A 12593-nucleotide genomic window follows, 5' to 3' on the forward strand; every position below is an offset into this window, starting at 1 on the left:
CATGCAAGGAAGAAGATGGCCTTAGAATACTCTAGTATATTTTACACAGGACGCACATGTATGATACAGACACTTCATAAATTTCTAACAGTACTGTTTGGGATACGAGAGAAGACCAGGGTCCTGACGATGAAATCCACACAAACAAGTAAACAGCATGCCATACCACACAGAGCAAGATACTGGATATAAATCTTGAAACTGGACATAAATCTTAATTGGAATAAAGCTGAAGCAGAGATGTTAGCACGGCCCACCTCTGTAGCACCAGGCAGAAGGCAGGAACCTTTACATTGGACAAGGCATATTTGTGCAAACACACATACACACTCATTTGTAAAAGGCTAATTTAGACCCACTATCCTAACCCTACCTACTTTTGGGATGTGGAAGAAAAATGACTGCACCAAGAGAAATTCTATGTGAAGATAGGTTGAACGCACAAACTGCAAACAGATAGTGCTAACCCCTGCAACACTGTTGGTACAGCAGAATTAAATAATAATATGAGTCTTGAAAATGCATTTAATGATATGTTAGAAGCTTGTCTTTCGCAGTTTTCTAACAGAAGTATAGTCACAACAATATACTGTTGGTTCAATCTTTTTAGCACTCAAACAAAACTTTTCCCAATCACATGCCACAATACCTGTCTCCCCATTTCTTGATGCAGCTTATCAAATATTCAGATACTTTCTTGACACTCTCCAGATCTCCATGGTAACAGCTATGCAGTAATGGTAGTCGAGACTGTATCAATGAACAGGAAGCCTCATCTAGTGTTTTCTTGCTTATTGACGGACTACTGTCACTCATTTCAGATTCCAGTAAGATAAGATCAACAAGGCTGATCAACTCTGGAGGTTTGAGACGCAAAACAAACTCCTCTGTTCTTTTCTGCAAAAAAAAAAAAAAAAAAATGAGACATTCTTCTTTAAAAATTTACAATAGTTTAGGCAGTGTCAAGTAAAATGCTAATATTTAGTAAATTGTTCACAATTTGTAGCCATTTCTAAGATTATTAATGATTCTCAAGAAGGTTAATAATATGATAGCACAAGAGGAACTGAAACTAAAGTTCATACACTTAAATGCCAGTGTTTAAAAAGATTAAGAAGCTTTAATAACTAATCAATAAGATGGAAGTATATTTTTAGTACCACTGAGAGTAGTGCAAGAAATTAAATAAACACATAAATTGACATTAACAATGTCAAAATAGGAATATCAAAGTTTAGCTACAGTATGACAACCTATACGTTTAAAAGTTTTAAAAAAAACTGAGTTACAGTAATATCAAATACACTTCAGATATACAATTCGTATATAATTTTCAAAATGATTGTCAAATTAAAAAATACACTTTTAAACTGAATGATGTGAAATATTAACTATCAACAATGTGCCATCTACTGGAGAACAGCAATATTTCAGCTGGTGTACAGGAAGCTGGAGACTGAGTTATCCCAAAGGACATGGAAACAAGGCAGCATCTAACCTGGATGTGGTGTCAATCTGCTAAAAGATGTAGTCATAGCAGAAAAATGGCAACACAGAACACCTTGATTCTGAGATTATTCATATTTTTAACAATAAATGGCAATGCAAAACATAATGAAGTGTATGTCTTTCTCATGAATTTTAAACACACTGCATTTGTGGATAGTTTATGTTAAATTCCCCCACAAGTAAAATAAAAACAAATGCACACTCACTCACATAGAGACACCTATCCATTTCCATATAGCACATTCGCACATAAACTATACCTATATTTCACTAAGACTCAAGTAAAATGTATCTGAGACTTTGGTTCAATGGACCCGAATATGGATGATTGCCTAATTCTTTATGTCAAAACCAAACATAAGAGAATAAGTACATTCAAAACAGATGCTGTATTCAGCATATAAAAAATGAACTGACAAAAACACTTGAGTGGACTGGTTTGTATTGTCTTTTTTGAAGGCTACCTAAAATTTCATGAATTAAATAATAATGAAAGAAAATACAAGGTAAAAAAAATATAAATTAACGCTGAATACACTACTGATGGAGTGCTCATATTACACTGGTGTGAAATGGGTGCACTAAAAGTTTATTCTTAACCTGCGGAGTCTTCTGGTCACGGCCTTGCCAAATACGTGGAATGTGAATACATGCCCAAAGAAAATCCAAGGATGATGATGGATCAAGCCTAGAAAAGGCAAATAAATAATGGTACAATCATCACCTTAACATTTCTTAAAGATTCAAGATCACATAAAATGAATTATGAGTAAAGTGCAAGTCAATATGAGTCCAGTACATCCTTTCATTCAATATAATAAACCTCAGACATAAATTTCAAACTCACCTGAGCTCACGTTGCTTACTAAGCAAAATCCTAATGCACTGGTGTAAGGTACTCCAGTTGGACTGATGTGTCAAAAGTGCCAAAAGGTAGGGTCTGTAAGATGGCATATTACCTTTGCCCTGTTATTCAAAAAAAAAGATGACATAAATCTTCCTAGTGAAAACAACTACATTCAAAATAAGTACTGTATATGTTGTTAGAAGAGGCATTATGCATGACTGACACAACACAATTATAACAAAAATGCTGATATTTTCTTTTGAGTTTCATTTTTCATTTTCTTTACTGTTGTTTGTTAATTTCATAGCAATAAAAAACACAACAATATAAAAAAATTATTTACTCTGTGTAATCATTGCAAAGATCGTGAAGGTGAATAACAAGTTTAAATACTGGTAAGTTGGGTGATATGGTATAATGGTACAAAATCTATTACAAATATTCAGTAAACTGATACAAGCAACAGATCTTTCTTTGTGCATGCGACAGTCTTGTACAAACATTGAAATCTGTAGATTAGGAAAAGACTTGTTTAGTGTTAAACGACAGGAGTAAACACTTCATCACTTTCATTATAAATCAGTGTTTCTGCAAATAAAAACTTTTTACTTGCGCCATATTTCTATCAATGAAGTTCAATTACAATTTTCTATGCAGCGAGAGTCTTAAGGAATCAATCTGTAGTGAATCAAAAAGCACTGAATCTGCAAAAGCATGGCTTACTATAAAAAAACTCCTATCTTCTTCATGCATATTGTAATTTGTGCCTTCATATAAAACAAAAGTTTGTTTAAAGATAAAATCCTTTTAAAAGTAAACCTTTTGCAAAATTGGTAAGATATGACCACAATCTGATCCATACTATTCTCTCATCTACAAGCCTGTTATTAGACAAATAAGAAATCTCTTAGCATTAGCCAAACCAGAAGTTTGTGTATATGTGTTTGGGTTGGTTGTTGATTATAACATTTCTGTTTTTCATGAGACTCTGTAAAGTCTTCATTTCCTCTATGGGACAAATAAAGAATTATCTGCTTATTGCGAAATTCCAGTTTTTCTACAACTAACCACATTTAAAGGCCAACTATGCATATTCAATGTCACTAAAATATCCAGTATTCAATATATGGTCAAAAATGCATGCATGGTATCAAAGCAAGACCCATGAGATGGTGACTTTTGCACGTCACACCCAAATTACAAATAAATTAAAACAAGATCACGAACATCTAACCTCTTAGTTGTTGGAATGCGTTTGGCAGACACACTTTATGTGTTCCCAGCTCTTAAAAATTTTATACGTTCTAGATGGCACGTCAACAACTAAGCAAAAAAGAAAGAGCAGTGCATCGAAAAGAGAAGGCAAAAAAGAATGCACAAAAGAATAATAATAATCTATGTGCAAATTCAGAAAATAAGGAAAGTAATAATCAGCCTGGACCAAGTGGAATTAAAAACCTTGTAGGTCCAATCGGGGTCAGAAATAAAAGACTTCATAAAGACATTCAAAAATGTGGGTGCGATATACATGAAGAGCAGGTTAGATATTATGAAAGCAGTGGAATTCAAAAGGCTCAAAAAAAAATATGTTGGGGTGATACACATGTAGATCAAGTTAAAGAATATGAAAGTAGTAAAATTCAAAAGTATCAAAATAAGGAAGATCACATTAGCAGAAACGGAAATTATTACTCATGAAATAACGGAACAGCAAAAAGAGCAATGAAGAAGCGTATCCGTGAGAATTAAAAGATTTGTTGTTTGGTGAAAGTGAAATCCATAAACACTACAGGCAAAATATCCGAGTCTAAAATAAACTTTTCGCGATTGCATCATTCGGTGCTCAAAACGTAGATTTACACAATTAACGGACCATATGCTATGAGAAGCTGTGGTCCCGCAACAATTAAAGCTACGACAAATTTAATTTAGAAGAAACCACAATTTGGTCAGGTGTATACTTATGATCACGGAGAAGCGATGCAACATAGAATTAAAAGAGTATGTAACAGTTCCCATGAAAATAAGAATCTCTTTAAATTGTATATCTGGATATCCAAACCTGGGGGTGGGCGAGCGAAGTGAGCAGGGGGCAATGTTCCTAGTAATTAATTATATTCAAGTCAGAGACATTGCTTAAAACAACAATCTTTCCTTTTTGTCTAGTGTATAAACTTTATTATAAAGAAGGTTTACTTTTTTGTTTGACTAAAAATATTTTAAATTTATTAACAACTATAGTAAAATGGCAGCTAACCTTACTCCATGCAAAAAGGAGACGAAGTTGCATTTCAGGGCAGAGAGATGCCACTTCAGGATCAAGAAGCTCCAACCAGTCTACAAAGAGTCCAGATGCAGATACCATCTTTGAGTGTTCAATGCTGAACCAGGAAAATAAAAAATATTTCTTATTTCATGAAAATATATGTACAAAATGATTTCAATATAGACTGACATAAGGGTAAGTTAATGATATAGAGCACAATTTTTATTTAGATAAATAATAATAGGAAAAAGAAGATTATTGAATACTGAAATATACTTCCAACAATTAAATTTATTCATATTACCATATGGTAACTTAATAGTATTATTTAAATAAAATGGCACCTATGCCAGAATACAAACAATAATCAAAAGAAATGTCTGACAGATATCTCCAATATCACTGCTGTGTTCATTTGTAAAGCCAAATGCATTCACTGGGGGAAATTCACACAACCACTTATGCTGAAAGAAGGCAGCCTCCCTGCTCTCAGCTATATGTATAAACTCTTTTTGGATAATTATAATTAAAAAGAACAAAAATGACTACCCTCTTCCATAATGTCTGCATATGAACTAAAATTATATTATTTCTTTTAACTATATAAATGTGGTGAGGGTGGTAGTTTTCAAAGCAAAATGATATAAGCAACTGTGCTACTTTCAGGATGCATTTGCCTTAAATATATTGATGAGTAACATTTTTATGTTGATATACATTATTTGAGTATATTTATAGGAACCACATATTTTTAAAGTTAATATGTTAAAGAGATTTATGCATATTTTGGAAATGTGCAATTTGAAATTTATCAGAGAGTTTAGTTTAGAACAGATGAGAGTCAATTTTTAAAAGTAATATGGTTAACTTATATTTGAAGAGTTAACTGCTTTTTTAGACAAAATAACTTATTTCACAAACATCTAACCATGTACCTGTTAGAATCAGTCTCCACTTTGCAATGAACATCTTCACCTTCTTGAAGAAGAAAAGAATTTACCATAGTAACTGGGTGCTTCAACTGTGTTTCCATGCCAATGGTAAGCAGGAGGGACAGAAGTTCCTCTACATATGGAGACGTTGTCTCAATGAGACCATGTAAAACTAAAATAATATAACTATATTAATATCACCCAAAAAGAACATGCAAAGTTGATAACATTTTTAATAAAGAAAATTTAATACATAAGGTACAATACATAATACTAGAAATAATTTAAATTAAGATGATAATAGATAGATAGATAAAGCTTTTTCTTTTAGCTTAAACTATTTAAACAACCCTCAGGCTTGTGCTTGTACAGTTTCATAGAACAGTCACTGAAAGAAACTTTAATTTTGTCCATAATGGTTTGGTCTGACAGCAGATTTCTAAAAACAAACTATAATGACATGCTGAAACACAACAAAGGACCACAGACCTGAAACTACCTTCATGCTGGATTTATGAACATCCCTTCTCACCAAGCAATATATAATAAAATACCACACATACCAAGGTAATCATCTTTTTAGGTAACACAATCAGAGAAATGCTTTATCATTCAAAACAAGAAACATGTCAGAGTTTTCTGATGTTTCCAGAAGGCATGGTGACTCAGTGGTCAGCCTTGTAACTTCACTGATCCAGCATCTTAAGTTGAAATCCACATTCAGTCATTCTCTGTGTCTGTCTCATCATGCCTGAGTTGTTTTTTCCTTCAAGTAATCACAGGGTGAGAATAGCGAGCAAAGTAAATGAGCAATGCGTTGGCTCTTTGAAGTGGGGATTTTAAAGCATTGTAGTAAAATGAATTAGGAGTTATTTTCTATTTGCATTAATTAGAAGGACAGAGCATTAAACAACAATCAGAGATCTCAGGTTTAAGACTTAATGGGACAGAATCAGATGCAAAAGGATTACTTTCAGGGCACCAGAAAAGCATTTAGAAAACCTGCTTTGCATAGTGCAGCTTGAGAATCTCTATGACAAAATTAGTGCAGGAAAAACAAACAACTATACTTTTACAATCAGATGCCAGCATTTGTATTCAAATAAGACCTTTTTTTAAATAAATTCAAATTATATTCAAATAGCAATGTTTGCTCTTAAAGCTCTACTATACACTTTACAAGAACTGGTAATATACAAGTGTAATTATTATGGATGGTCTGATCAAGATTGACCAATTTTTACCTCAAATGACTCATTCAGCGATAGGTAAAAACACACTTTATTTTCTAAGCTTTACATAAATTTAGTTATAATGCTAGTTTATGCAGTATATTACAGTACTTGAGGAATCACACATGCTATTTTGCTGCCAAATGTCATGTAAAGAGACAGCAGACAGGCAGAGTTTAGGAGAGTGAAGATAGGAATAGAAGTCTTTGCATTAAAGAAAATGCAGTGAGAAAAATGAATCTGAAGAGCTGTCTTGTGCACGGAGAGGAACAGCACAGTGTAAGAAAAGAGGGGTGCATTTTAGACAGAAATTAAAACAGAATGAGCTCAGAACTTTTTTTATTTCTGTCCTGCAATTAGAATGGACACTTCTTGTCTGAGTGTGCAAACATGTGTTTGGTAAAGCGTTTCACATTTAAAAAAGAACAAATACAGAAGAATGTGCCCTAGGTGCTTAGTAAAAAAAAAATTAGCTTGTTAGCAAAATGTGTTGATTTTGTGTGCAAACTGGTTAAGAACGTTAGCCTTGCCTCTTCTTGATAAACATAAGCACATGTAAAGGGTTGTTTTAGATCAAGCCCTACTATACACTTTATAAGAAATGAAATATACAAGTGTAATTATTAGTGATGCTCTGATCAATCAGCTGATTCTACTGATATATCTACACAAAACATGTAATATGTGGTGATATTAGTAAGCATAACTGTAACTTCAAAAAAATCAAAATAAACTGAAAATTCATTGATTTGAAAAGGTGCATGAGAATTTGATGAACAGTTGCATGGTCAGTCCTATGGATCCACAATATCCTGCTAAACTTGAAGGGAACTGAATTATTTTATGGGATTTATCAACTAGCACCTATTTCTCATTTTACAAAGCAAATTAAGAGAGACAAAGACAGCAGCTAATTCTACTTAGAAAAATACTTAGCACACCTTGTGTTTATAAATCAGTGTTCTGAGATTCATCACATGTCATGTAATTTTTCTAAATTATTAACTTTAGTTGTAGGCATAATATTTATGTTTTTATTCAACAAAGACAAAAAGGCAGCCAAATTAAAAAATATAATGGTAACTATAAAAATACTTGTATTATTTCTGTAAACTTTAACTTAGTGAAGCAGAAACTTTTTGATAGGGTGTTCAGAGACTAATATTAGTTAGTGAACAATTTGGTATAGAAAAGCTTGATAATTATCCAAATATTTGTTGCTAAGCCAAACAGGAAAACTAGCAGCCACCCAAAGGTCAAGAGTGTCTTAGTTGTATTCATGCCATTACATTTTCAGTAAGTCTACATTGGGCTGGGACAAATCAGAAAACAATCAACTATCATAAATAACTTAATATACACTAATTAACAATATAAACCAATAATATGATCATTAATAATTACAATATACACTAACAATAATTAACAGTATAAAATAATAGCACACACGTAGTACAATATTATTTTAATGAAAGGGTACTATGTTGTACTTAACCTACAGAGCTTTAAAGGAAAATAAACAGCAAACCAGACCTCCCACCGAGAGAAAAAGAGCATTTGTGTATACAGTACCTTTCCCAATTAACTCTGGCTCAGCATTGCACCTTTCTCCAGATTTGAGAGATGCAATAATAGTCCGCACTGCAACATCAGAGTCCCTGCGGTACAGGAGAGTTTCTGCTAGATGGAGGAATCCACTGCGAACTGTGAAATACAGAAGTCAAATTCAGAAGGTTTTACTTAAATGGAAATAAAAATAACACGGGAAAGGAATGGGGCTGTAACAAAGAGAAATGTTAAAAACCTACAAATAATTACCAAACCAAAAGAGGTTGTCTTCAAATAATAACATCTGAAAGAAAAAACATAAGCTTTCTAATTCAGATGTAACACATCAAAAATAGATTCATAACAGGATGCAGATATCTTGCCCTTGGCATGGTATTCTCACACAGCCACATGCTCTAGATTGAACTGCCAAAATGTCTGCTTTTATGGAGAAATGGCAGCACTCCACTATTAGCAGTTAATCAACAGCACGGATTAGCAACCTTTGGTTCAATTACCTTCTTAACTTACACAATAAGGGAGTACTTACTTTTCCACAAATGGGTTCTGGATATTAACTTATCGTAAATTGAAGAAATAATGGTAAAACAAAATTGATTATGTGCCGCTTACTGGATTCATCTAATTTTAGGAGTTGATGAAACGTAGATAATCACTGTATTACTCATATCCCAATATCTGAAACTACACGACTTAAAGAGGGTGTACTTTAATTGTTTATACCATCTTATGCATTAAGACTTATTTGGTTTCTGCTCGACAAGAGAAGAAATCACTTTCTAAACATATTGCACATTAAGCTAGAAGGTAAACTCACATAAACTTTTATCTGTGTATGAAAGAATAGGAGGAATCTGAGACTTGTATTTGAGTCTAAGTGAACACTGCCAGTGACAACCAAATGATTTCCGCTAAAATAAAAAACAGATTTGATTTTTTCTCACAACAGAATACAAATATACTATTAACTATATTTTCTTTGGTAATATCTGAAATTTAGTAACCCTAAAACCACATAAACAATATGGATACGTTAGTTGAAGGGGTGGGCAATGTCAGTCCTGGAGAGCCACTATAGTAACAGGTTTTCATTCCAACCTAATTGCTTATTTAGAAACCAATCCTTGCCAATCTCAGACCTGATTTAATTTTATGGCTTGTTAGTCTGCAATGTAAGGTTCTTATATCACAGGTTTGTTTTTTCCTTTCCAAGGATATCATACAAATGATCTGAAGCCTAAAACGTATAATTTTCAGTCTGTCACATGATGCACACACACAGATGTAAATGGAAAAAAGCTAGATGAAGAACTGCTGGCTGGTTTGTCATTTACATCTTATTGCTAATAAGGAGCCATTAAAACACTGAATGCAGCTGTTTAAGATTAAAATAAGCAATTAAGGGTGGGGAACCTTAACAAGCAAGACCACTAAAATGAAGCATAAAGATGTCACTTAAGAAATATGTTTCATTAGTAATAATTGACTTCTCATTAAGAAACTGGGTTGGAACAAAAAACTGCAGCCACTGTGGCTCTCCAGGACTGACGCTCCACAGTCCATAATCCATCCATCCATCCATTTTCTAACCCGCTGAATCCGAATACAGGGTCACGGGGGTCTGCTGGAGCCAATCCCAGCCAACACAGGGCACAAGGCAGGAACCAATCCTGGGCAGGGTGCCAACCCACCGCAGGACACACACAAACACACCCACACACCAAGCACACACTAGGGCCAATTTAGAATCGCCAATCCACCTAACCTGCATGTCTTTGGATTGTGGGAGGAAACCGGAGCACCCGGAGGAAACTCACGCAGACACGGGGAGAACATGCAAACTCCACGCAGGGACGACCTGGGAAGCGAACCCGGGTCTCCTAACTGCGAGGCAGCAGCGCTACCACTGCACCACCGCGCCGCCCCCAGTCCATAATAGTTCTGAATAAAAGTTCAGAAAAAACATCAAATCAAATCAAAAATAGTTAACTTCTTACACGATTCTGCTGTAAACTACCTTAAGAAAAAAATGTCGTTTATTTGAAGTTGTTATCACAGGATTCTTACAAAATAGGGCTGGGCGATTTGGCCTAAAATCTCGATTAATTGAACATTTTAACTCGATTACGATTAATGAACGATTATTTTATTTATTTTTTGTATTTTTTTGCCCTCATAGTTCACTGACAAGTTTTTACAAAAAGAAAAATAGAGTTAAGAACAGATCGATCCCCACTGCAGTATCTCTTCTAAATAAAATAACTCTTATATATCCTGTAAATAGTATTTTAAACAGTGCATTTTTTTGCATCTTCTGTAAACAAATATTTTAATGTGCAATGTATCAATGTAAACAACAGATTGTTGTAATGAAAATAGAACTCTCTAAACACTGTTGCATGAGGTGATCTTAGCGATCTTGTCATGTCACTATATGAACATGAATTTACTCTAAGTTCTTACTAAGAAACACAAGCATGTTAACCTTTTCAGGTTTCAGGCAGGACCTGAGGCATGTAACAATGTTTCCGCCCGAACTGAAAACCCGCTCTGATGGGGAGCTAGTAGCTGGTATGCGGAGATACTTTTTTGCCACCTTACTTAGAGTGGGAAAGTGTACATGATGCTTCCTCCACCAGTCCAGTGGATTTGCCTCACTATCCAGCATGGGGGACACCAAATAGCTGCTCATCTCTGCACCGTTGTCTGTCGTAATGGCTGAAAGTTTTTCTTCTGCGAGGTCCCATTCAGAAAGCATATCTTTCAGACCTTGCGCAATCATATCTGCCGTGTGATTGGCTGGAAAATATGCCGTCTCAAGGCATCTCTGGCGCAACTTCCAATCGTCTTCAATGTAGTGCAAAGCAAGGCTCAAGAATGAGTCCATCGTCCTACTTGACCAGAGATCAGATGTGGCTGCAAAGTGTTGAATATTTTTCAGTTCAGCAGCTACATTTTTACAACATGTCTTGTACATGTCTGGCAGAGCAGTTTTAGAAAAATGTGATCGCGATGGCACAGTGTAACTTCTGTCGAGAGTTTTAACAAGGTGTTTAAACCCGCTTCGCTCCACTGTAGCCAAGGGAGTCATATCCTTTGCGATGTAATAACAAATAGCGTCAGTTATTTCTTTCCATCTTCTTGAACTCTTCTCATACTGTGTGGCATTTGTGAACGCTTGTGTTATCGACATTTGCTTTGCGGAGGCACTTGTTGCTGGGCGCTTGTCAGTCTATTTTTGTTTTTTTTGAGCCATGCACTGTTCATCTTCAGTAACGTGATTGTGCTTCAAATGTTGAAACAAATTGGTGGTGTTACCTTTGGTCGTCGAAACTGTTTTTCTACAGTGTCTACATCTGACTTCATTTTGTTCGATGTCATCCTTACTGAAGCCAAAATGTGTCCAAATGACGGAGACTGCGTTTTTCTTTTGTACAAGCTGATCTTGTTGCTTAGTTGTGTCAGTGTGTAAGCTCTCCATGCTCGACATGTCGGCGGAAAAACGTAACGTAATGGAGCGGGGTCACGTGACTCCATACGCAGTAGTGTTTTTAAAGGGAAAGTAATCGAAATAATCGACCTGGAAAAATTTGATCGATTATAGGTTCTGAATGTCGATTTCGATTACTTTTCGATTAATCACCCAGCCCTATTACAAAATATCACTAAGCTTTTGAAGAAGCTTGCCCCTACTTCTCAGATGATTACAAGGTACTTTGGTAAGAGACTAGTGCAAGCTGTGCCTATTGTTGATCTCCAAAAAAATATCTGGGGAATTGAGGCAGGGGATAAGTTACCATCACTGAGACGATGTTTAAGGGAGTACTGGGCAGCAAATGCTTTGAGCAGGGTACGAAGTGGTCCTGCTTCAGAGACAGGATTTTCCAACCAGGACAACATTTGCATGATAGCCTTGAAAAACAGGGAAGAGAAAGCCATGTCTTGTGGAACACAACGCTGAAACAAAAACAGAAAAGTAATTATTATATGGCAACAATTCAAGGTGATAAACAAGCCAAGCCAAATCCTTTTAAAATTTCATTGATTCATACAAATCATTATACATCTCAACACTGTAGGTTCAATATGGCTCCATTATCTGCCATTTAAAAGTTAAAAACAAACTAAAATTTTCAAAAATCCATGTCTAAGACTTCAGTTTAAATCAAGTATTTTTTCTCCAAAGTAAATTATTTTCTTTGACCATAACGTGGACATTTAGATACTTATCAATTCTT

The 12593-nt window shown here is 34.8% G+C and overlaps 1 protein-coding gene across 2 annotated transcripts in view; it reads right to left on the reverse strand.

The window, feature by feature from the left end:
• Nucleotides 1–12593, reverse strand: part of ints1 (integrator complex subunit 1) — a 73914-nt gene that overhangs the window by 23634 nt on the left and 37687 nt on the right. For both annotated transcript variants that reach the window (XM_039773965.1, XM_039773964.1), the window contains exons 32-38: nt 12153–12312; nt 8359–8490; nt 5558–5726; nt 4614–4737; nt 2357–2475; nt 2110–2197; nt 650–897 (exon numbers count right to left, since the gene is read on the reverse strand). In XM_039773965.1, coding sequence (XP_039629899.1) covers nt 650–897; nt 2110–2197; nt 2357–2475; nt 4614–4737; nt 5558–5726; nt 8359–8490; nt 12153–12312 — 1040 coding nt within the window. The remainder of the gene's footprint in view (nt 1–649; nt 898–2109; nt 2198–2356; nt 2476–4613; nt 4738–5557; nt 5727–8358; nt 8491–12152; nt 12313–12593) is intronic.

This window comes from Polypterus senegalus, chromosome 13, assembly GCF_016835505.1.
Source record: "Polypterus senegalus isolate Bchr_013 chromosome 13, ASM1683550v1, whole genome shotgun sequence".
NCBI classification, from domain to species: domain Eukaryota; kingdom Metazoa; phylum Chordata; class Cladistia; order Polypteriformes; family Polypteridae; genus Polypterus; species Polypterus senegalus.